This window comes from Oryctolagus cuniculus, chromosome 10 (genome assembly GCF_964237555.1).
Source record: "Oryctolagus cuniculus chromosome 10, mOryCun1.1, whole genome shotgun sequence".
NCBI lineage: Eukaryota > Metazoa > Chordata > Mammalia > Lagomorpha > Leporidae > Oryctolagus > Oryctolagus cuniculus.
Window position 1 is genome coordinate 65,033,722 of NC_091441.1, and position 26,538 is coordinate 65,060,259.

Below are 26,538 nucleotides of genomic sequence, written 5' to 3' on the forward strand. Positions count from 1 at the left end.
AGTGGTAAATGCATGAGCATGGCGGTGTGCCAATAAAACTTTATTCATGGACATTGGATTTGAATTTTATGTGATTCTCATGTCTCACAAAATATTATTCTTCTTTTGATTTTCTCCCACTGTTGAAAACTATAAAACTCTCTAGCTTGTGAGCAATGCAAAAAAGCAGATAGTCTAAGGGTTTGTCCCATATCCTGCAGTGGACCAAGTCTTGTCTTAAAATTTGATGTTGCTAAAACTACTTTGTTTAGCTTTCCAGGCATCTATAGTTGGAGGTTAAATAGATGATCATTACATCCCCAGAAGTGAAAATCTCAGCACATAACTGTCTACAAATTTAAGGGAATGTGTGTGTGTATGTGTATATCTATATATATGTATAGTCTGTATATATATATATACTCTCCCACACTACTAGTCAAGATAGTTTGGAAACATAGAAAGAGTCCAGACTTGGAAAGTAAAAGTGACCAAAGATTATGTCCTAATTGTGTAATTGCTTGTGTGATGTCAGAAAAATTATTTAAACTTTCTGACTTAACCGACTCACATGGTTAACTGGTACAAAACACGCCTGGGACAAGGAATCATGTATACAAATAAGTAAATGTTTTGAGAATTACTGAATTCTTTTTTAAAGAAGGACTTGATGTGTCCCCCTAAGGAAACTCAAGCCTCACTTCTTTTTTTTTTATTTATTTTTTATTTTTATTTATTTATTTATTTATTTTGACAGGCAGAGTGGACAGTGAGAGAGAGAGACAGAGAGAAAGGTCTTCCTTTGCCGTTGGTTCACCCTCCAATGGCCGCCGCAGCCGGCGCGCTGCGGCCGGCGCACCGCGCTGATCCGATGGCAGGAGCCAGGAGCCAGTTGCTTTTCCTGGTCTCCCATGGGGTGCAGGGCCCAAGCACCTGGGCCATCCTCCACTGCACTCCCTGGCCACAGCAGAGGGCTGGCCTGGAAGAGGGGCAACCGGGACAGAATCCGGCGCCCCAAGCCTCACTTCTAAAACAGAAGATTGTCACACACACACACACACACACACATACTCTCACACTCAATTGTCGGGTGCGATCAAAATGAAGAGGGCCCATTTCCAAATGAATTTCTTCCCACCTGTGCACTTTCTCCCAGAAGTACCCTCAGTGCTCTCATGTCATCATTTCCTATGACTTCAGTCTTTTGGGGCCTGGGTGCTGGCATTGCTAGATGCTTCTGTGACTCCCACTGGGTGCTGCACACCCTGGTTGTGCTTCACTGGAGAAGTAGAATAGACAGAAAGAGGCAAAAATATTATTGTCGGGTTTGCAGCTTTCCTGGTAAGGGGACTGGCAAGAGGGGCGTGCAAACTGGAAAACTTGCCAGATGACAAGAGTTCATGACACTGAAGCTTTTCCTGGGATTCTGAAACCTGTTTTTGAGAAACCTATTGAATATGACCCTCATGTTGTGGCTGCATGTTCTAACCCTCCTGTTCAAAGGGAGTATCTCAATGGTCAGGTTTAAAATGAAGTTAGTAGTCGATCTGAGACTCCTCTCTCTGAACTTTGTCATCCAAGGCAGGATAGAGGCTGAGCATCCCTGCTGCAGAAATCTGGAATCTGAACTGCTCCACAGCTTGAAACGGAAACATCAGCATGATACCATAATTGGAAAACTCTACACCATGAAACTTGATTTCATGCACAACACTGTTATACATGTTATATCAAATTACCTCCCTGCTATGTGTATAAGGTGTAAATGAAGCTTAAATGAATTTTGTGTTTAGACTTAAGTCCCCTCCCCAAGAGATCTCATAAAGGCAATGAAAATATCCAAAACTTTCTGACTTTGGATTTTGACTATTTAAAGGGTACAAAGACAGATACAGACAGACAGAGAAAGATCCTCCATCTGCTGCTGAACTCTCCAGATGCTGGCAACAGCTGGGGCTGGAGCAGGCTGAAGACAGGAGTCTGTCTGTCTGTATCTGACTTTGTACCTTTTAAATAAAATAAGTAAATGTTTAAAAGTGTGTGGGTCACTTAAACAATAGCCGGACATCTGGCCCCTTGAGATAAATAATCCAGTAAAGAACATTGATAGCCCATGCAGTGGTTTTGTTTTTAGTCTCAAGTTCTCTAAAGTGGCTCCACCTTCTCACAAAAGTCGTTTATTTCCATGACCTCAGACATGTTTCCCTTTTCCTTTGGTCTTCTCGCTTGATCAAGCTGTTGCGAAAGCCCTCTTGATTTCACCACTGTGGACATTTTTGTTTCTTTCTCCTCTTACTTCATACCTTTGCCATCTGAAGGTCAGTTAGCACGGTGTCTCGTCTACATTATTAACAGGGTGTGGATGATGGTATTTCTTTCCTACAAGCAGTTGTGTGTAACCTAGCCACAGTTGCCCCTTATGGCTGTAGGCTCAGTTCTCTTCATGGTCATGGTCTCACCCATCTCAAGGCCTTTGCACAAGCCTGGAATGAGATGTACTCTCCACACTGTTAACCTGTTCTTATCATTCAGCTGTGGACTCAAATATCACTTCCTCCTGGGAGAGTCTTTACATTCGTAAGGCTGTTATTTGGTACCTAGGATACCACGTGACTCTGGTCAGAGAGTTACCTTGAAAAATGTTATCTAGAGGGGTCGGCACTATGGTACAGGTTAATCCTCAGCATTCCATATGGGTGCTGGTTTAGTCCCGGCTGCTCCTCTTCCCATCTAGCTCTCTACTGTGGCCTGGGAAAGCAGTGGAAGATGGCCCATGTCCATGGGCCCTAGCACTCAATTGGGAGATCTGGAGGAAGCTCCTGGCTCCTGGCTTCAGATCAGCCCAGCTCTGGCTCTTGCAGCCATTTGGGGTGTGAACCAACGTAAGGAAGACCTTTCTCTGTCTCTCCCTCTCACTGTCTGTAACTCTACCTCTTGAATAAATAAATAAATAAATAAAAGTAAATGTTATCTAGAGCAATCACAATCTTAATGCTGTCTCTTGAGGAAAACTGTGTGTTTGGGGTAAGTCTAACCTATAATAAAACTTGTCAAAGTCGTCTTTAGATTTTTATCTGATGCTCAGGGACTGTCACAGTCTTGACTTCGGTAGTGGGTGGGAAATCCTTTCTATATCCTTGCACACTAGGTGCATGGTCTACCATGCCCTCCTCCCACAAAGTATCCTTTCAGCACAGGGTTTTTGTTTCTGTTTTTTTCCTGATTTGGGATTGTTGCTGTGGATTCATTCTGAGAGGAAGCGCGGTGGGACAAGTGGCGCGGACTAACAACATAGACACCAGGAGTCCTGTGAAAGCGGGCCAGAGGCGAGCGAGCAGCCCACAGACTCATTTATTTCAGTTGGTACTGCAGCTTATATAGCCAAGACAGCCAATCCTGTCAAGGGGTGGTTTATGCCCTAACCAATCACAGCCTGTTGCCAGGCAGGCTCCATTGCCAGGTGGTTTCCCAGGTGGTTTCTGAAGCCATTCCTGAGTAACTGACGCTCGCTTGCCAGTGGCCATCTTGGCATGGCCTTCTCATTCCACTACATGGGACAACGATTATTGAGGCATTATTTTTGTGTGATGATTTAACTAGTGTCTGTCTTCCTTCCAAAGTGGATGATCTCAAATGCCTGGATACTTTGTATCCCTAGCCCCTTGTAAGTAATTCCAAGCCTTTGTCTTTCCAAGTACTTGCTCCTGTCTGTGTGTCCCCCACCCTGCTTTCAGGGGAGCCCTTGGGTCCCTGCAGAGTGGGGTGGGGCCTTATTTAACTTTGTAGTCTGAAACCTGGAACGCTGAGTGGCACACGTGAGGCACTTGATTAACATTAGTTGGGAACATGAATGAGTAAATGGGGAAACGATGGGTAGTGTATCTATAGGAGGTATTTGGCAAAAGTCTGAGAAAATAAGTGAATAATGTAAATATTTCTTAATTTTCCAGGTGATTTTTGAAGTGGTAACCTCTGGACATCAAGGCTACCTCGCTATTGATGAAGTGAAGGTGTTAGGACATCCGTGCAGTAAGTTGGCTCCACTGTGACATGTTGGGTGACATCATAGGGGACAGATTTATGTTAGGATGAGCAGGAGGGCATAAAACCCAGGGAGAAGCCACGCTGTCAGGAGAGGGCTCCTAGAAGTCTAGATGTGGTGTGCCAGCCTGCAAGTCCCTAACTGAGGAATCTGTATGTGGATGCCGTGCTTTGTGTGTAGCTAAGTGTCTTTTAAAATGAAAACGAGGAATGGGGATAAAGGAATTCATGGACCTGTTGGGACATCCTTGCAAGCAGCCTACTTCTTTGTTGCTGTGATGTTTGGATTTCCCTTTCTCTGTAGTGATACAAGGTTACATACTGAGAATCTGTGCATTTTCTTCTTCTTTTTAAAGATTAATTTATTTATTTGAAAGGCGGAGTTACAAAGAGGCAGTGGCAAAGAAAGAGAAGTCTTCCATCCACTGATTCACTTCCCAAATGGCTCTAACAGCCAGAACTGGGCTGATCTGGAGCCTGGAGCCAGGAGCCAGGAGCTTCTTCCAGGTCTCCCATGCAGGTGCAGAGGCCTAAGCACTTGAGCCATCTCCTACCGTTTTCCCAGACCATAGCAGAGAGCCAGTTTGGAAGCAGAGCAGCCGGGACTTGAACCTGCACCCCTATCTATGGAATGCCAGCACTGCAGGCGACAGCTTTACCCACTACACCACAGTGCCATCCTCTGTGCATTTTATTTTTAAGTCCAGTATATTTCTGGCACCGTTGCTTACTTTTTGTCACATTGTTCCCAAAAATATAGTCCTGAACAAATGCATCAGTTGAATGTAAGAGACCTACCTGAACCACCTAGGCACACTGGAAATTGCCCATGCTTCCTCTTTGGAAGATTCCTTCTTATAAAAAGTGCAATGGATGCTAAACACACACTTTAGTACTTTCTGTGAAAACTCTCAATAGTTTTCCTGTTTGCATGGGAACCATTTTCTTAAATAGATAAAATAGTACTGGATATCAGCCAGCCCCGTTTGTCCCCATTCCCCAGGGCTGAGCACAGTGGTAAACTAGCCTTTGCACTTCTCCATCTGTGCAGTTTCTAATCCATGCTCAGCAGCAGAAGACTTTAGCTGATTAAAGCAGAAGCTGTTCTTAAGGGAACTGGCTGCCAAGTACTCGCGGAATCCCTGTGAGCACCGGTGCTCTAGGCTCGGATGATGGGAGGCTGTTCAGGCCGACCGCAGTGACCACCGCAGCAGAGGGCCTGGAGCCACATCTCGGCCCACCTGACACTTGCCAGTAACACACACACACACACACAGAGGTATGTGTTTCCCATCATCACTTTGTGTGCACAAAAACCACAATCAATTCCAATGAATGGAATGTAACTGTATATATTGTTCTGTAGACGCATCCCTGAAGGCCCTCAGATATGAAATCTGTGGCTGTGCAAGTCCCTTATATAAAAATCATAGTATTTGCATAGAACCTGCACCCATCCTCCTATATGCTGTACATATATCTGGGTTACTTATATACCTAACAGTGTAAATGCTATGTAAGTAGTTGTTATACTGTATTGTTTACCAAGACGAGAAAATTGTGTACATGTTCAGCAGAGATGCATCTTTTTTCCACGTATTTTCAGTCTGGTCCATTGAAGGCACAGATGTGGGATCTGGAGTGATGAAGCCACAACTGTATTCTTATTCTTCTTCCTTCTACTTAGCTTTCTGTTTTCAAAAGGTCGATCTGTGGCATTCCATCCCATGGATACACCACGTTTTAATTTTTTGTGCTTTAGTGAGTTTTGACTCTTCTCCCTGTGTTCGCCGGTGCTCAGTTGTCCTCTGTTGAAAGCATTGCTAGGGTGGGCGTTTGACCTAGCAGTTAAGATGAGGTTAGGGTGCCCACATCCCTTCTCAGAGTACCAGGGCTCCACCCTGGCTCTGGCTGGTAATTCCAGCTCGCTGCTAATGCATATCCTGGGAAATAGCAGTGACTGGGCTCCTGCCATTCACGTGGGAGACCTGGATGGAGTTCTCAGTTCCCAGTTTTGGCGTCAGCCCGACCGACCCTAGCTGTTGTGGGCATTTGGGGAATGAACCAGTGGTTTGAAACTCGCTGTGGAATTGTCTTCCTTCCTGTGCCCTGCCTCTTTAAATAAGTATATTAAAAGTTCAAAAGAAAAAAAAACACATAGCTACAGTGAATACCCATGACTGTACCTGTTGGTAATGTGTGACAGCCTCAGCAGGATAGACTGTTGAAAAGCCGAGCTGCTGGGGATGTAAGAGAGAAATATTTTTGGTTTTACTGGATGCTGCCAAATTGCTATGAAAAGTGCCTGAACCAGTTTATCTTTCTACCAGCAAGATGTGGAAGTTTTATTGTCACTGTATCCTTGCCCAGAGTTGATACTATCAGACTTTAAATTTTTGGCCACTGGGAGGATGGCAGGCTGCTTTAGTTTTAGCATCTGTGGCATTAAAGAGAAATGGGCAGTTCAAGCATTTCATGGGTCTCTGCTGATGGCCCCAACCCAACTCTTGAGAGAATGGGTAAATCTACAATATTGGAAACATAAACACTTGCAGGAATGTCTCGGCATTTTATTGCGTGGATATGAGTGGTCATTAGAGCACTGTCTGTCACAGCCATGGAGAAGGCCTGCGTGGTAGTTACCTGATGAGAGTATCATGGAGCAATTGTCTAAGGCCATGCGAAGGGGGTTGCTTTCTCTGATGCCTGTGTCTGGGGGCTGTGATGCCTGCTACCACACACACACAGGAATATCCAGCAGTGATCTCACTTGGTACGAAGGCAGACTTCACTTTTGTAGCCTGTCTCATTTACCTTCTAGTCTGTGGCCACAAGACTGAGGAGTTCAGGAAGAATTTCTCCCCCTTTTTCCAGAAAAGGCAGGGAAAGGAACAAGACTGTACCTAATTGAAACAGCGGGACACATTTAGGCAGCCGAATATAATTACCTGCTTTGGACCTTGGCCAGATCCTGGGAGTAACAGCCTGCAGCTTGGAAATGTGCCACGGAATTATCTGCTCCACATAAGTGTTCATGGCCTCTGGTTCACCTCTGACTGGTAAATAGGAACATCAGAGCCAGCAATAGGGTGTGCCTACTAAGTGCTGAGTGCTGCAGCTCCAGGGGCAGAGCAGGTCTCAGGGAGAGGCTGGTACAGGTGTGCTGGCTGTAGCCAGTGCTGCTCAGGGCTTGCTAAGTTGTCCTGGGTCCCTTTCTTTACATCTGGCCTTGGCCGACATAATAGCCCCTTCCATTTCACAGGCTTTAAGTCATTGTATTCAGCAAAGACATAAAGACTTACTGTTTATCCTCTGCCAGTGCCTTCCTGTAATGTGGCTCCTGCAGTTTTATTCATGCCTGAGGAGCCAGCTTCCTAGGGCCCTGGAAGCGGTGCTTATGTTCTCCCCTTTGGAGAATTCCTAGGCTAATACCTAATTGGCTTCCTGAACTGCCAGTAGGAGGCACAGAATTGCAAAACAGTCTCTGTACCAGGATGATATATGGTGCAACAGCATTTTGAACTGTAAGCTTTAAATGCTTTTGATGATAGCCCTTCTGTAGTAGTTTTTCCAGAATCTCTGAGTTTATGGGAAAAACATGCAAATAAAGATTTTAAGGAAGGCAGTGGTTTGGTCTTAAAATGGAAAGCTTTACAGGTAATATTTTATGAGATTTCCTATGAGATTTCTAAGTAATAATCAATTATCTCAAAATTTTGGTTCTTAAATTTAAGTCCTAAAAGAGCATACATATTTCATATCCAAAGCTGGGCTTCCCAAATGCATGCAGAATTGCTGAATCTCATTTACCTTACTGTAAAGGCTCCCATTTCGATTCACATACATTTATGTGTAAACATTACAGCATTTTTTTAATAGGAGCTGTTCTGATACCAGTATATGGTTGCTCATAAAACTGACTTTAATGTAGTGACAATAAGCTGCAGGATCAGCTTGAAATGTGGAGAAGGCTGTGCAGAATCAGCAGCTCTCTCATGTTAGACCACTTCTAATAAACACAGATAATTCTTGCATTTGGTATGCACACTAAAAATCTATTTTGAATTTTGTTCAATAATCCTGGTAGAAGAAACCAAAGAAGCATTTTATCACCTTTATAATGTTGTCTCCTGTATTAAATATAATATAGGCTTGCATATATGGGCATTTCTATTATTATGATGTGCTACTAATATTTTTTTTAATTTATTTGAGAGGCAGGGAGAGCTGCCATCTTCCAGTTCACTGCCCGATGCCCACAGTGGCTGGGGCAGGACTGGGGCTGAAGTCAGGAGCTGGGGGCACAATCCAGGTCTCTCCTGTGGGTGGCAGAAACCAAGTCCCTTAAGGATCACAGCTGCTTCCCAGGGTCCTGCTTTACAGGAAGCTGCAGTCTCCATTCTGGGTGATGGAACAAGGACATAAGCCTCAGCCACTTTAGGTTCTTGCCTAAAAGTAGATAGAATGCCATTTTGCCCCATATCCCTGCTTTCTTTCAAGAGATCAGTTGAGTCTCACACCCTGTATTATCCCCCCACCCACCCACCCCACACCCCATCCCCTGCATTCTTCTCCAGGTTTGAAAGCCCTGGAAAAACTTGAAAAACCTGTATGGGGAAGCTCACCTCTGCCTGCTTCCCCCACACCCTCCCTCCAGACCCTTTGTTGTGGGCTAGGTTAGCCTAAAAATTAGTATCTCCAGCTCTGGCCCTTACCTTTTACTTAGAGAAGAAGTCTAAGCATAGACTCAGGCATGGCTTGCAGCATAGTAAGATTTAAGTTTTATTTAGAAAGTGAGAAGAACACATAGGAGCACGAGGGCTATATTAAGGGAGAGTGGGCGGGGCCAAGAAGGGTAAACAGGGACCTTTCCAGGGGGCCAGCAGGAGAGAAGGAGCAGGCCTGAGAGCAGGAGGGAACAAGCAAGTGAAAGGACTGGGCCTGGCGCTCTCCAGGCCTCTTACTCACTTCCATAACAGGAGTGGTTGCATAGTCTGATTGACAGGTGGTGGATGCAGGTGGGATTACATGGAGGCAGGGGAGCTGTGGTCTCCAGCTCAGGAACTTGATCTATCTCCCTGACTTGTCCCATATCACCTTAATGCACCCTAAGATACATAAGGCCCAGCTGCCTGCAGGACTGGGCCCTCTGCCACATGTACTTCCTATATGCTCCCTGGCAGTTGGTCACCGACATCTACGAATAAATAAATTCACTTTGGCTGTGAGTTCATATCCTATCTCCTCTCTGATTCTGTGCCCCTTTTTCTTATTCTAGATGCCCATGATACAAGATATGACTATCTTTTTTAATCAGTTAATTTATTTTCATCTTTATTTGAAAGAGAGAGAGAGACAGTGACACAGAGATCTTCTATCTGCCATCTGCTGGTTCACTACACAAATGCCCACAGCAACCAGGGCTGGATTTGGTTGAAGCCAGGAGCCCAAAACCCCATCTGGGTCTCCAGCATGGTGACAGGGACCAAAATAATTCAGCCATCACATGTTGCCGTTCACGATGTACCCTAGCAAGAAGCTGGATTGGATGCAGAGTAGTTGGCACTTGAACCAGGCATTCTGAGATGGGATGCAAGCATCCCAAGCTGCAACACCCTGGGAAGAAGTGTCTTAACTGCTAGACCCAATCTTCACCCTTCATATATACTTTTATATTTTATAAACCATATACAATTTTAACAGTTTTTTTATTATTATAAACACTTTTATTTAGTAAATATAATTTTCCAAAGTACAGTTTATGGATTACAATGCCCACCCCCATAACTTCCCTCCCACACACACCCCTCCCATCTCCCGCTCCCTCTCCCATTCCATTCACATCAAGATTCATTTTCAATTATCTTTATATACAGAAGATCGATTTAGTATATATTAAGTAGAGATTTCATCAGTTTGCACCACACAGAACATAAAGTGTAAAATACTGTTTGAGTACTAGTTAAAGCATTAATTCACATTGGACAACACATTAAGGGCAGAGATCCCACATGAGGAGTAAGTACACAGTGACTCCTGTTGTTGACTTAACAATTTGACACTCTTGTTTATAGTGTCAGTAATCTCCCTAGGCTCTAGTCATGAGTTCCCAAGGCTATGGAAGCCTCTGGAGTTGGCTGACTTCGATCTTATTTAGACAAGGTCATAGTCAAAGTGGAAGTTCTCTCCTCCCTTCATAGAAAGGTACCTCCTCCTTTGATGGCCCATTATTTCTACTGGGATCTCACTCGCAGAGATCTTTCATTTAGGGGTTTTTTTTTTCCAGAGTGTCTTGGCTTTCCATGCCTATAATACTCTCATGGGCTCTTCAGCCAGATCCTATTGCCTGAAGGGCTGATTCTGAGGCCAGAGTGCTGTTTAGGACATCTGCCATTCTATGAGTCTGCTGTGTATCCCGCTTCCCATGTTGGATCGTTCTCTCCCTTTTTGATTCTATCAGTTAGTATTCACAGACACCAGTCTTGTTTGTGTGATCCCTTTGACTCTTAGACCTATCAGTGTGATCAATTGTGAACTGAAATGGATCACTTGGACTAGTGAGATGATATTGGTACATGCAATCTTTAAGGGATTGTATTGGAATCCCCTGGCACATTTCTAACTCCACCATTTAAGGCAAGTCCGATTGAGCATGTCCCAAATTGTACATCTCCTCCCTCTTATTCCCACTCTTAGATTTAACAGGGATCACTTTTCAGTTAAATTTCAACACCTAAGAATAAATGTGTTAATTACAGAGTTCAACCAATAGTATTAACTAGAACAAAGAAATACTAAAAGGGATAAAGTATTAAATTGTACATCAAGGCCGGCGCCGTGGCTCACTAGGCTAATCCTCCGCCTTGCGGCGCCGGCACACCGGGTTTTAGTTCCAGTCGGGGCGCCAGATTCTGTCACAGTTGCCCCTCTTCCAGGCCAGCTCTCTGCTGTGGCCAGGGAGTGCAGTGGAGGATGGCCCAAGCACTTGGGTCCTGCACCCCATGGGAGACCAGGATAAGTACCTGGCTCCTGCCATTGGATCAGCGTGGTGTGCCAGCCGCAGCGCGCTGGCCGTGGTGGCCATTGGAGGGTGAACCAACAGCAAAAGGAAGACCTTTTCTCTGTCTCTCTCTCTCTCACTGTCCACTCTGCCTGTCCAAAACAACAACAACAAAAAATTGTACATCAACAGTCAGGACATCGGCTGATCAAGTCACTGTTTATCATAGTGTCCCTTTCACTTCAACAGGTTTCCTTTTTTGTGGTTGGTTAGTTGTCACCAGTTTTTTGTTTTTTTTTTTTTTTATGATTTACTTATTTACTTGAAAGTCAGAGTTACACAGAGAAAGAAGGAGAGGCAGAGAGAGAGAGGTCTCCCATCTGCACATTCACTCCCCAATTGGCCACAATGGCCAAAGCTGCACCGATTCAGAGCCAGGAGCCAGGAGCCAGGAACTTCTGGGTCTCACACGCAGGTGCTGGGGCACAGGAACTTGAGCTGTCTTCTACTGTTTTCCCAGGCCATAGCAGAGAGCTGGATCAGAAGTGGAGCAGCTGAGACTTGAACCAGCGCCCATATGGGATGCTGGCACTGTAGGCAGTGGCTTTACTTGCTGTGTTGCAGCTCCGGCCCCAATTTTAACAGTCTTATTGAGACATAACCATGTATTGTACAATTCATCCATTTAAAGGGTATGATTCAGTAGTTGTTACTATATTCACTGAGTTGCATAACCATCACCATAATTAATTTTAAAATATTTGTTCCAACCTCTCCCCCTCATCCCCTAATTCCCATACACAGAAGTAGTCATTCTCTGTACCCTCTGGCCCCTGTGGCTATGCCTCTGCCACATCTAGTAGACCATTATTCCACTTCCTGTTTCAATTGATTTGCTTTGTTCTGCATACTTCATTTAAAAACTGTTGCATATGGTCCTGTGGACTGGCCTCTTTCACATAACATGATGTTTCAAGTTTCTTCCATGTTGTATCCTGTGTCAGTATTGCATGACTTTTTAAATCAAATAATATTCCATTGAGTGTAAATGCCACATTTTGTGTGATTGCTCATCAGTTAGTAGACATTCATTTTTCTCTACATTTTGGCTATTGTGACTAATGCTACTCTGAACATCTATGAAGATTTTTATATGGATGACTGTTTTCATTTCTTTGTGTGTATCCTTAAGTATGGAATTTCTGGGTCACAGGGTAACTTGATGTGTAGCATTTTGAGGAACTCTGGAATTGTTTCTCCAGTTGGCTGCAGCATTTAATATTCTAAAAAGCAGTACATGGAGGATTCCAATGGCCACATATTCTTGCCAGTGCTTTTGTCTTTTTTTATTGTAGCCAGCCTACCAGGTTTGAAAAGGGGATCACTCTGTGGTTTGGATTACCTAACGGCTAATGATGTTGAGTATCTTTCCATTTGCTATTGGCCATTTCTATATGGTTTTCTGAGAAATGTCTATTCAGATCCTTACCACATTTTTGATTGCTGTGTTATAATAAGTTTGTTGTGTATGTCTAGATACTAGCCCCTTATCAGACATATGATTTGAAAATAATCCCCCTGCCCCTAGACTGTTGGTTATCTTTTCATTTTTTTCTTTTGGCACTTAAGCCACTTGTGTTATTTGGTGTTGCATCTAGGAACCCTCTACCTTCTCCAGGATCATAAAGTGGCAGTCCTATGTTTTCTCCAAAGAGTTTTATAGTGTCAGCTTTTACATATAGGTCTAAGAGGTGATACTTGTGTGTGGGTAAGCAAGAGATACAACTTCATTCTTTTTGTTTATGGATATCCAGTTCTTCCAGCACCATTTGTTGACAGACTATTCTTTCCCCCCATTGAATTGCTTTGGCGTTCTTGCTGAAGATCCATTAGCCATACACACAGAGGTTTATCTCTGGATCTACAGTTCCATTTGTTTCATCTACGTGTTAAACCTTCTGAAAGTACTACAGTATTGTAATTAATGTAACTTTGTAGCAAGTTTTGAAAGTAGGCTCTGTGAATCCTCCAACTTTGTTCTTTTTTCAATATTGTTTTGTCTATGTTTTTAAAATTTTAGAGAATGCTTCCACCCACAGGGTCACTCTGCAAGAGCTCAAAATGGCAGGGTCTGGGCTGAACCAAAACTGGGAGCTAGGAACTCAGTCCAGCTCTCTGGTATGGGTGGCAGGCATCCAGTTCCTTGGTCCATCACTGCTGTCTCCCTGCTGCTTGTATTGTGTGTGTTAGCAAGAAGTGGAATTGGAAGCCTGAGACATTCTGATGTCAGATACAGACTTAACTGCTAGAAAAAACACCTGCTCTGTATTTTGGCTATTTTGAGTCCTTAGTATCTCCTTGTGAATTTGAAGTTTGTCACTACTTGCCAAAAACATATCAGCTGGGATATTGGTAAGGATGTGTTGACTCTACAGATCACTTTTGTCAAGGAGTTAATGCCTTCAAAACAACAGTAGGATTTCTGATCTGAGAACATGAAATGTCTTCTCTTTTATCAAAGTCTTTTAAAACTCTCTTCAATAGCATTTGTCGTTTTCAAAGTACATGTTTTATATTTCTTTTTGTAAAATTTAGTCTAAGTGTTTTGTTTTGATGCTGTTATAAATGGAATTGTTTTCTCAATTTTATTTTTGGCTTGCTCTTGCTATAGAAATGCAGTTGAGTTTGTATAACAACCTGGTATCCTGAGACCTTGTCAAACTTCCTCATTAGCTCTAATTGTGTGTGGGGTTTTATTGTGTGTGTTTGAATTCTTACGAGTTTTAATACATAAAGCCAAGTCATCTTTGCACAGAGTGTCCATATTCCTATTTTTCCAGTCTGGATGCTTTTATTCTTTTTCTTGCCTAATTGTCGTGGCTAGAACCTCCAGCAAGAATGTAGAATAGAAAATGGAAAGAACAGACATTGTTTTCTTGTTTCTATTCTTAGCAGGAGACCTTGCAGTCTTTCAGGATGATGTTAGCTATGGATTTTGCACAGACTTGTTTGCACAAGGGAAGTTTCCTTTGATGCATAGTTTGTAGATTTTTTTTTATCATGAAAGAAAGTTGGATTTTAACAGGTGCTTTTTCTTTACCTATCATGTGTTTCCTGTTCTTAAAATACTGATTTTTGGATGTTAAGCCAACCTAGTAATCCTAGGATAAATCCCACTTGGTCATTATGTATAATCTTTTTATATATTGCCATATAGCATATTTCATACAAAGTTGCTTGTGCATATGATGACCTGAATTCTGAAACCCAAAACTTACTTAGAATCTTGTCACTATTATTTTGTTGCCCATTAATAACACAATTAAGATGATACAAAATCCTTATAATCCCATGTGGTTATAAATGGGGAAAATTGCATACAAAATCTTATGCTATTTTATATTATTACTTGGACAATATAAAAGTAAGTCAGCAGTTTGTTTAAAGAAATGCTGTTTTATAATAGGGTAAAATTATTTTTAGAAATAAGTTACTGACCAGTGCCGCTGCTCAATATGCTAATCCCCCACCTGCGGCGCCGGGACCCCGGGTTCTAGTCCCAGACAGGGTGCCGGATTCTGTCCCAGTTGCTCCTCTTCCAGTCCAGTTCTCTGCTATGGCCCGGGAGTGCAGTGGAGGATGGCCCAGGTGCTTGGGCCCTGCACCCTCATGGGAGACCAGGAGAAGCACCTGGCTCCTGGCTTCGGATCAGCGCAGTGTGCAGGCTGCAGCGCGCAGCCGCAGCTGCCATTGGAGGGTGAACCAACGGCAAAGGAAGACCTTTCTCTCTGTCTCTCTCTCTCACTGTCCACTCTGCCTGTCAAAAAAAAAAAAAAAAAAAAGTAAGTTACCTTTTTTTTTTTTTTACTAACTTTTTACATAGCCATACATCATTTGCTTATTTCCAAGTTTACTTTTTCAATAAAGGTTTTTTAAATGAGGCTGTTAGTTTGGTGTGGCAGTTAAGACATCACTTGGGATGCCAGCATCCTCTATCAGAATACTTGGATTCAAGACCTGACTCTGCTCCAGATTCTAACTACCTGTTAGTGTGTAGCCTGGGAGGCAGCAGGTGCTGGCTCAGAGAGTTAGATCCCTGTCACGCAAGAGGTATCTGCATTGAATTCCTCACAACTGAATTCTTGGCCCAGCCTGGCTGTTGCTGTCATTTATTGAGTGAACTTGCAGAGGAGGGGCTTGCTCTCTCTCTCTCTCTGTCTCAAATAAACACAAATTTCTAAAAAAATTAAAAGGATATTACAAAATGTAATTAAAATAAACATAACAGCAATGAGACACAAATTAGAATTGTTATAGAACCTTGCTCTGTAGAATAAAGATAGCCATATGCTTTGGCTGAGAAATACATCGGACTCAGAACTGACATTTTATATTATTTTTTATTTATTTTTAAATATTTATTTATTTGAAAGTCAGCACTACAGAGAAAGAGAGAGAGATAAAGATCGTCCATCTGCTGGTTCACTCCCCAGATGGCTACAACAGCCAGTGCTGAGCCAGGAGCTTCGTCTGCATCTCCTATGTGGGTGACGGGGCCCAAGTCGTTGAGCCATCTTCTGCTGCTTTCCCAGGTGCATTAGAAGGAAGCTGAATCAGAAAAGGAGCATCCAAGACGTGAACCAGCACCATTATGGGATACCAGTGTTGCAGGCGGTGGCTTCACCCATTATGCCACAACGCCAGCCCCTGACATTTCGTTTTGAACATAGGAACTTAACAGAATTTTTTTTTCTCCAAAATGTTATTTTCCAAGATATTGTTGATTTCTGAAAGTTATTTGTATAATATTTTGTTTATTCTCCTTTGATAAGACTGTTGAATATTTTTCTTCTTGAGTAATTATTCTATTAAGACCTATTCTTTTTTTTTAAATTTTATTAGACAGTCAGAGATAGACAGTGAGAGAGAGAGAGAGAGAGAAAGTTCTTCCTCCATTGGTTCACCCCCCAAATGGCCGCCACGGCCAGTGCCCCGCGCCGATCCAAAGCCAAGAGCCAGGTGCTTCCTCCTGGTCTCCCATGCGGGTGCAGGGGCCCAAGCACTTGAGCCACCCTCCACTGCCCTCCCGGGCCACAGCAGAGAGCTGGACTGGAAGAGGAACAACCGGGACTGGAACCCAGCGCCCATAGGGGATGCCGGCGCCACAGTCAGAGGATTAACCAAGTGAGCCATGGTGCCAGCCAGACCTATTCTTAACTTTCAACCCAAACAAAAATAAGTGTAACCTGAAACATGTTAAGATCAAAGTTTCGTGCTTCTATGGCAAGTGACTCGGCCTTCATGTACTTATAACCTGGTGCCTTTAACAAGGGTAGCATAATGTTTTCTTCCTACAGTAATTGAAGAGTAGAGTAGTTAATGTACATGAAGAATTTAGAACCTTGCTTACTGCATTTTAAGACATTTTAGTTACTATTTATTATTATAATTGTTTATTACATCTTGATAGACCCACTTGAATTAATTAGCTGTAAATGTTGAATCTAAATAGCTAAGTTAATCGATTGCTCAGAAGGAAAAATTCAGTTGTATCCACTTTAAAATCCAGATGATGTTTGCAGTCTATATAATTTCTTAGTGTTAAAGTGGGCAGTGCCAGGCTGTTGCTTTTGGCAGTGTAGGCTTCCTGGTTTGTGATGGTGCATTTCACAGAGACAAACATTAACTATTTCTGGCATCTGGGTGTGCATCCAGTTCATTGCAACCCATGCCAAGACATTAAAATGCAAATTAAAATGGAAGGGGGCTAGGCCTCACTTCTCATCTGTCCCCCTTGAGCTTGTACTCTGATCTCATAGGTCTCTGATTTGGTTGTTAGTGTTGTGATTCAGGCTTTGAACAACCAATAATGAAATATGGACAAAGGGTTTTGCGTCTTCTAACTTTGGGATCCAAGATTGATTTGAAATCAGTAATTTACCAAAAATTCTTTCTTGTGAGAAGCAACAGAATATGGCAGAGATGAGAGACTAGAAAAATTGTACCAAAAGCCCATTTGTTATTCATGGAAGATAGTGAGGTTTTAGAACTCCTGTGGATTTTAGAAGAAAGCTGGCATAGCATTTTGAAAGGGTATCCAGGAGACAAATGGGCCTATAAATTTGGAGAGTGAGAGAGAGGGGGGGGGAGAATGCTTCTTTTTGAATATAAGATAGATTGAAAATTTCCATTCTCAAGGTGCCTGCTCTAGCTGGTGTTACAATTAAAGTAGTTTGGCAAGGTTCATAGCACCCAGCTCAGCATGGGATCTCAACTTTTCTGGCTATAGAGTTGTATTTCACAGGCTCCTTTCCAGTTTCCAGTGATAGATGAGTTATTTTGTGAAGTAAGGAGCATTTTTGAGGACTAAACACCAGACACACAGACTGTGTGTCTGAGTCATCTTACTTAATCTCTATACCACTCCATAAGTAATTTTTTAAAAATCTTGCTTTAAAAATCCACTAAGGCTAAGGTATAGGAAATTTTGCATGTATTCAGAATTAGTAGAGGGGTTGAGTTTAGTGTTGTTGAAGAAGTAGTTTTACACCCTGCTGGAAACAATGGAAATTGTTACACACTTTTTGGAAAGCAGATTGATAATTGTATCAAAAGTCTTTTTAAAAATTTGTATTATTTATCTTAGAAATTCAATTTCCAAAAAAGGCAAAATGTACACAAAGATTTAAGTTATGAAAACTGTTATCTTGGCATTATGTGTAATGGAAAGAAACCCAAGTAGGAGGTGTTGCAGTAAATTTGTACATCCACATGATGCATATCAGAATTTCTCAACCTTGACTCTATTGATATTTTGGGCTGGATAATTATTTTCTGTGGGGGCTATCCTGAATATTTTAAGATGTTAGCAGTATCCTTGGCCTCTGCCCACTAAATAGCAGCAGCCCTGTAACCACACCCACTGTGACAACCAAAACTATCTCTAGGCCTTGTCCGTTGTCCCATAGTGGATTAGATTACCCCAGGTTGGGATCCAGTGATAAACAGGAAACTGATTGTCATTTTTTTTTTTTTTTTAATTTGAAAAGCAGACTGACAGGGAGACACACCAGGGCAAGGGAGAGATGTTTCATTCACTAGGTCACTCCCCATGTACCTGCAACAGCCAGGGCTAGTCTAGGCCAAAGCCAGGAGCTAGGAGCTGCCTCTGGGTCTCCCACGTAGGTGGCAGGAACCCAAGTATTGGGGCATAATCCATTGCCTCCTGAGTGTGTTAGCAGAAGCTGGTTTGGAAGTGCAGGGTAGCCAGGACTCCAGGCAGGCGTTCCTGCATGGGGTGTGGGTATCCCAAGTGGCAGCTTAATTCACTGCATCCCAATACCTACTCTGTGTCAAATTATTTTAGACAAACATTTAATAAGGGAAAATGCTGACAAAATCTTGTTGAATTTTAAAAAACACATGATGGCCACAAAAAGGCAGAAAGACATTTATAGGCCACATTAGAAGTTGTAAATTTTCTGAAATGGCAAAGGATTGTACTGAGAGTTCTGTGTAAAGCCAGGAGCTGGGAGAGGTTGCCCAGAGCAACCCATGAATAAAATACGGCCATTCTAAATCCACAGGAGGGAGTATTGTGCCTGGTGCTCCAAGCTGTCTTTTTTAATTCAATGGAATTTTTTTAACCTTTATCTAGGCCTCCTGCCCTCTCTCCTCAACCCATTTTCAGCTGGTCTCAGGATTTGGTGTTCTGTCTGCTTCCTTGCCTAATGCAAAGAGATAATCTATGTGAACATTCCTGGGCTCATGGCGAGCCTCCATGGTTCAAAGTTCAGTTTCCCAGCCTCCCTCAGGAGCCCTGAGGTTTGGATCAGAATGCTAGGTGTCTTCTCAGCAGCTTCAATAGCTCTCCATTAACGGGTAGGCATTTGGCCTAGTGGTTAAGATGCTTGCGTCCATCTTGGAGTTCCTGGAGTTGATAACCTGGTTCTGGTTCTTGGTCTTAATTCCAGCTGTCTGTCCCTGCAGACATTGGGAAGTCGTAGTGATGACTTGAGATCCTACCACCCATGTGGAAGACTTAGATTATATTCTCAGCTCCTGGCTTCAGCCTGGCCCAGCCCTGGCCATCACAGGAATTTAGGGATAGAAGCTCTCTCTCTCTCTCAAAAATAAAAACTTAAAAAGTTACCCATAACAAACTAAGTGTACATAAATACATAAATACATGTATACTTCAAAAGTTGCTTCTTAGAAATAAAATGTTTGTATTTATTGTTTCTCATTAAAATATTCTTAAATATAAAAACACTTAAATCACAAATTCCAGGCTCTTAAATATAAAAACACTTAAATCACAAATTCCAGGAAAATTAAATGATTTCAGCTATCTTTGATATTTTTTAATATATTAGTCATATTAATTATATATGAATGAAAGCAGTCTAGGTAAATTATTTCAGGAGGCTACTAGGCCTGAGGAAAGAGAAATTATTTTTCAGGCCATTCAGAAATAGGGTATAATTTTAAATACAGAAAGAATGCAGGGGCTGGCGCTGTGGTATAGTGGGTTAAGCTTCTGCCTGCAGTGTTGTTATCCTGTATGGGCGCCAGTTCGAGTCCTGGCTGCTCCATTTCCGATGCAGCTCCCTGCTAATGTGCCTGGAAAAGCAGGAGAAGATGGCCCAGGTGCTTGGGTCCCTACACCCAAATGGGAGACCTGGAGGAGACTCCTGGCTCCTGGCTTTTGCCTGGCCCAACCCCGGCTGTTGTAGCCATTAGGGGAGTGAACCAGTGGATAGAAGACTTCTCTCTCTCTCCCTCTCTTCCTCTCTCCTCTTTCCTTCTCTCCCTGTCCTTCTCCTTCTCTTTATCTCTGCCTTTCAAATAAATAAATAAAATATTTTTAAAAAAGAATGGGAAGAAAACAGTTTAGGTAGTCAGGCCATCTATCTTCCAAAATAATTTGCAAAATACTGGATAAGGAGGGGGCTTAATTTTTAATTAATATAATATAAATAATTAATATTCGAAATTTACTTTCTGTAAATGATTTTACTCAGTCAGAGGTTGGTCATGAAATTCCAAACAGCATGCATTGTAACGTTCCCCATGTGTCTCTCTGAAAGCCGTTGAAGAGCTGCAGGCCTCTTTCTAGCAGTTACAGCAGCAGAGGGAAGATCCTTAGAGCAAAGCAAAGCCTCCCCTGCTTTTCTGCTTTGTGGAGGAGACACGGAGGCCGACTCACACTGGGATGGCTTCTTTGGCTCGAGAACTCAACTGCACCGTGAAAGAAAAGCAAGAGGTGTTTTTGACGTTCTTGGCTGCTTGGGGGATGTTACAGAGGATAGGGAGAGAAGGAGGAGTGGGAGGAAGAGGAGAAAGAGGAGGAGGCAGAGGAAGCAGACGTAGAGGATCAGGAAGGGGGAGAAGAAATGTTAGACTAAGAAGGAGAGAGAAGAAAGAGTCGCAGGTGGGATGGTGGTAAGAAGCCAAGGTCGGTAAGTAGCACACAGAGATTTTCCACTGGATTTTTAGGAGAGACTTGTTGATTTTTTAGTAGTTTAACTTGCATACTGGGGTCATACTCAGAATGTTAAATAATCCTTTAGGCAAGAGCTCAGAACTAGCCCAGGTATAACCAAGCAGAGTGACACTGCAGAATAGCAGCCCCAACACCCCTTTAACCCAAGTTATCCTGAGAAATGGCTAGACACCCGATCGCCTGTGTTAGAGACCCAGTCTGTCGGAATGACCTGAAGCAGGAGGAACTGCTGGTGAAGAGGCTGGGAGAGGCGCAGGAGAGGGCAGCTGTCCTGCCTTCCCGAGTGTGCAGTCTCCTCCCAGCCTAGCAGAGAAAGGGGCAGTATGCCAGCGGATGTGTGATGGGCTGGCAGGCATCTTAGTGACAGCTTCTCGGAAGGAAACTTAGCCTCTTCTGACTTGGGGCTAGTTGCTGGGAGCTGCAAGTCACCCGAGGAGAGAGAGATTCAAGGAAGCAAAGACAAGGTTTGTTTCCACTTGTGCAACAGGAGCTCCCGGTGAGGGAAACTCACCCGCTAACCCGAGATAAAGGCTTATACACCAAATTGAACAAGCAAAATGATTTAGGCCTTTAATGGAAACGTGTGGAAGATTCTGTTGGGCTTTTAATGCTAATGGTGGGCAGTGTGTCTCCATGGCAACTGAATTGGCAGGAACCTCCCTCAGAAGGGGGTTAATGGAAGCTGTATTTTTGGGGAGCCAAACAGTGGAAGTGTAGAGAAGATTTCTTTCTGCATCCTCTTTAGCTCAAATGTTTGCACTTGAACATAATCTTTATACGAACCCTGGGGTTGGAGTGGGCCCCTACATTTCTCCCAGCTAAAGCTGCTTTAGTGGTTTCCTCCTGAAAAGAAGCAAGGTCCATAGCTGGGGAGAGAGACTTTGAGGTGGGAGGTTTCAAGGTAAGTGGTGTGGACACTGAGGCTTGCACTGAAGACACAACTTCCCACAGTGGAATGCTGGGTTCCAGTCCCAGCTCTGGCTCTTGACTCCAGTTTCCTGCTAATGTGCAACCTGGGAGGCAGCAGATGGTGGCTCCAGTTGTTGGGTCTCTGTCACCAACATGGGAGACCTGGATTGAGTTCCCAGTTTCCAGCTTCAGCCCAGTCCAGCCCTGGCCTTTGTGGGCGTTTGGGAAATGAAGTAGAGGTTTGGGAAATTTCTTCTCAGTCTCTCCGTTTCTGTCTCCCTGCCTCTTAAATAATGAATAAATAAATATTTTCAAAAGTTGCAAGCTAAGAAATCTGCATAAGCAGAGAAGAATTTAGATTGGAACAAGGAAACAGAAGGGAAACAAAGATTAGGGGTAAGAGCAGACTGCAAACACAGCTTCTGAGTCCCAAGTGCAATTAGTTGAGATTTCTAAATGTTGGGATTGAAGCTCATTTACAGATAGAGGTAATGGTTATATCAAGTCTTCCAACTCCACCTTGTAGGGGAAGTTGATATTTGGGAAACAGCAGTTTTAGTTCTCAGTGATGCCAGCTCACAAGGGTGGGAGAATAATTAGGACAAAATGCACAAGACAGCAAGATCCAGATATCGGAGAGGTGAAAAATAGCTCAGTGACAATGAACAACACCGGAATCTGCTAGCCCACGTGGTGGGTTACAGTTTTCCACTGCAACAGAAAACTTTTCTCTGAAGTCACTTCAGTTTTGATCAAAGATAATCAAAGTACTCTTGCTCATAAAGTAAGTCTAGTCTGATGAGAGTTGGACCTTTTTTTTTTTTAATAAGGAATCCCACATTGGACCTTGAAAAGCCTCCCAGATCTAGGAAGCCAAGCCAAGAACACCAGGCTTCCCCTGCAGAATCTGTACAATTGACGAATTCTCCTCTCCTTGGGGTCCTCCAAATATCCCAAGGTTCCCGGGCCTGCCAGAAGTATCCTTGCATGTTCACTCTAATGCTGGCAACCCTGGAATACAGGTATCAGGCCCACCTTTCCCAGAGGACTTTGTAATCATTGGCTGCTTAAACTCAGTCAAGTTCCTTTCCATTGGTCACATATGATTCTATGTGCATCAATCTCAGACGTGACATTCCTGTCTATGTAAGCCATGTGTCCAGCTATGTCCTGTTACAACAAGGGCAGATTCTTATTGAATCTGTATAAATAATTATATTCTCCTAAAAATAAGAATACTCCACAGGAGTTTCTGAAATTTTCAAGGCATCAGGTAGGGAAAAAAATCAATGTTTCACTTCTGTTTAAGAAAGTAAAATTGTATTAAATGTAAGTTATAGTTAGCTTAAGATAAAAAGATTCTTTGAATTCTGAAAATGGAATATAAAATAACCAATCAATATTTCAAACAAAAAACCTATAAATATGATAACTATTCTTTATTAGTTCATTTGGTCTCAGATGGTTTATTCTTGTTAAGCCTCACCTTGGCTTAACAGTTTGATGACCCAATCCACAGTTGTTGTTTTTTTTTTATATTTTTTTTGACAGGCAGAGTGGACAGTGAGAGAGAGAGAGAGAGAGAGAGAGAGAAAGGTCTTCCTTTTTCATTGGTTCATCCCCCAGTGGCCGCTGCGGCCTGCACACCGCACTGATCCAAAGCCAGGAGCCAAGTGCTTTTCCTGGTCTCATGTGGGTGCAGGGCCCAAGCACCTGGGCCATCCTCCACTGCACTCCCGGGCCACAGCAGAAAGCTGGACTGGAAGAGGAGCAACCAGGACAGAATCCGGCACCCTGACCGGGACTAGAACTGGGTGTGCTGACACCGCAGGCGGAGGATTAGCCTATTGAGCCACGGTACCAGCCCAATCCACAGTTTTTCTACTAGTGGCATGGAAGTCCTTGCTTAGTCCAGTGACACCATCTCAAGGTCACCAACGCTGTACAAAGCCTGTTCTCCGGAGTGCCTGGCCTGGTTCTCTCATGGGTCTCTGAGGCAGGTCACCTTTTTCTAAGATGAGCACTGTGACTCGCAGCCAATTTCAGGAGCCTTCGGAAAATACTGTTAAAATAGTAACCATCTGTAGATGACAAGACTTAAAATGGCTGTGATTAAAGATCTGCTGAGAGTTCAATATAAAAGTACTGCAGTTTGACATGGAGTTCTGTTTGTGTCTTTGGTATGCAACAGTTCAAATAATACCCAGAAGTTGACATGAATAACATGTCTACTCTCAGGCAAAGTAGCATGAGGACATGTGGACAATAAGAGCATTGGCGATTTCCAGACATTTTATAGAATTTCTCAAGTATTTATATTAGTAACACTTAGCTCACAAAAATAATGCAGGAAGCTGGCACTTCTTCTTATTTTCTAATGCTTTTTTTTCATGCAGTTCAACGTGTGAAATATATCTGATTAGTACTATTTTGTTATTTTAAATCTCTTTTTACAAGGTGAACAAAAATCATTTGAGATTTTTTTTTTTCAGGGGCTTCTGTGCATTATCAGTTTGAGGTCAAGACTTTGTTTAGCATTTGATTCTAGGATGGTGGGATACTGAAAGTTGTTCAAAATGTGAAAAGGTTTGAATATTTGATTTAATGAGGTCACAAGTCACAGTGAAAAGATACTGAGTTATCCATTCGACCAAAGTGACAGTAAGAGATTTTAAAAGGAAATAGAAGTCTTCCAGGCCAGCTCTCTGCTGTGGCCAGGGAGTGCAGTGGAGGATGGCCGAGGTGCTTGGGCCCTGCACCCCATGGGAGACCAGGAAAAGCACCTGGCTCCTGGCTCCTGCCATCGGATCAGCACGGTGCGCCGGCCGCAGCGCGCCGGCCGCGGCGGCCATTGAAAGGTGAACCAATGGCAAAGGAAGACCTTTCTCTCTGTCTCTCTCTCTCACTGTCCACTCTGCCTGTCAAAAAACAAATTAAAAATTAAAAAAAAAAGGAAATAGAAGTAACATGAGTAAAGGAAAAAAAAGGAAACATACCCTTATCTTTTTTAATTTTAATATTAAGAGGATTCAGTTCTCTTAAAAACTCAAGACAACACAGGAACTTAATCTGGGAAGAGGCAGCATTTGTTACTTCTAGGTGACTATGGGAGAGGTACAGAAAATCCTTTTCCAGTTGCTTACTATTGAGAGTAGACTGATAATGGAGGAGACTTTGTTGTTTCAATGTAAAATCAGAGAGGAAACCACACTCATTTTGCATTCCTGTACTAATATTTTAAGCTTGTTTTGAAAGAACTTTATGAATGATTCCATTCAAATCTTAGCCATGCAACCTAACATCTCTTTTCTGCAAACCTCTTGTAACTTTCCACATCCATTCAGCTGTTGATCTATTCCCTATTTCGTCCACCTTTCTTGTTTTGAACAACCAATCATTCTAGTATAGGACAAATTTACTGTCTTTCTCTTTTAACAAAACACATCCTTCACTCCTTGCATATCTTCATTTGGAGTTGCTTTGCTTTCTTTCGTTCTTTGTAGTATACTTTTCAGCTGTTAGTAATTTTATTTCACAAAGAAAATGAGGAAGCAGACAATTGTGAATGGTCTTCACACACCACCATTCTGTAGGCAATTGGAAAATTTTGTGACTATTATCTTTTTTTTTTTTTGACAGGTAGAGTGGACAGTGAGAGAGAGAGAGAGAGAGAGAGAGAGAGAGAGAGAGAAAGGACTTCCTTTGCCGTTGGTTCACCCTCCAATGGCCGCCGCGGCCGGCGCACTGTGGCCGGTGCACTGCGCTGATCCGAAGCCAGGAGCCAGGTGCTTTTCCTGGTCTCCCATGCGGGTGCAGGGCCCAAGCACTTGGGCCATCCTCCACTGCACTCCCTGGCCACAGCAGAGAGCTGGACTGGAAGAGGGGCAACCGGGGACAGAATATGGCACCCCGACCGGTACTAGAACCTGGTGTGCCAGTGCTGCAAGGTGGAGGATTAGCCTAGTGAGCCGCGGCGCCAGCCGAGAATAATTATCTTCTCACAACTTCTAGTGGTATGTGTCTTCACAGTAAAAGGGCCAGGAGCCTGGAACTCCATCCATGCCTCCCGTGAGCGTGGCAGGGGCCCCAGCACCTGATCCATTCTGGGATGCATTAGCAGGAAGCTGCACTGGAAGCAGAGGAGTGGGGAATTGAGCTGGTACTGTGTTATGAGATGGGGTTGCGGGCGCAGCCCAGGTAATAGATTAGCTTGCTGCACCACAGTGCCCAACTCCAAATTCCACTTTGCACAAGCTTTTAGAGGTACCCTTATGGCAGCCTCAGGAGGCAGTAGACTAACTTCTGTTTCAAATTAGCCTTTTTTTTTTTTTTTCTTCAGTGTCAAGTGTTGGCCTTTTGGAGATCTCTGTGTCTCAGAGGTAGGGGCCTGGGGAACCTCATTTTCCAGAGACTCTAAGGAGGTTGAAGGGCTGCAGTGGACAGGGAAAGGGTTCAGAGGGGCCAGCTGGAGAGATTTGTTTGTGGGTTGGAGCCGCAGAAGTTCTCAGTTATCCTTAGCAAAGTCAGGCAACCAAGAAAGATCGTGGACGGGGCCAGCGCCCTGCTGAAGGAGTGTGTTGTTCGCAGGGGGGCTGCATGCACTGAGGGGTTCCGCGAGAGGAGTGGGGTCAGAGAGGAGGGAGGTTCTGACGCCAAGGCCAGGAGGAAGAACTTCCGGCCCAAGAGGCACCTTCTGCACAAAGCAGCCTGAGAGTCCATCCTGGCTTCAGAACACTCTATGGACGTGTGACACAAGCATGGCCTTTCAGGGACTTAACCGTGGATGCAAAGGGCCACCCCAAAAAGGGTGCAGAAGATGCAGTCCCCCAAACCCAAAGATTGTTGAGGAAAAGGACAGCAGGGGTCCCAGGGAGCACTTCCCAGTGGGGGAACAGGCAGCAGAGGCCCTCACTTAGATGTGAATGGAGCCCCTGAGAGCAGGCAACAGTTGGTGAGCCCCTACCCCCCCAAATCTCTGACTGCAAATTCTACCTCTGCAGTTGGCCCCCACCCTAGCCAGCTTCTGCCCTGCTCTGTCAGCAGGAGGGATAAAGAACCTGTGCTCACCCTCAGAAGTATAGGTCCGGCCTTGGTAACTCACAGT

General features: G+C 43.5%; 1 protein-coding gene across 5 annotated transcripts in view; it reads left to right on the forward strand.

Moving 5' to 3' along the window:
• PTPRM (protein tyrosine phosphatase receptor type M) overlaps nt 1-26,538 on the forward strand; it is an 869,082-nt gene that overhangs the window by 336,464 nt on the left and 506,080 nt on the right. For all 5 annotated transcript variants that reach the window (XM_008261054.4, XM_008261055.4, XM_051852140.2 and 2 more), the window contains exon 4: nt 3,930-4,008. In XM_008261054.4, coding sequence (XP_008259276.1) covers nt 3,930-4,008 — 79 coding nt within the window. The remainder of the gene's footprint in view (nt 1-3,929; nt 4,009-26,538) is intronic.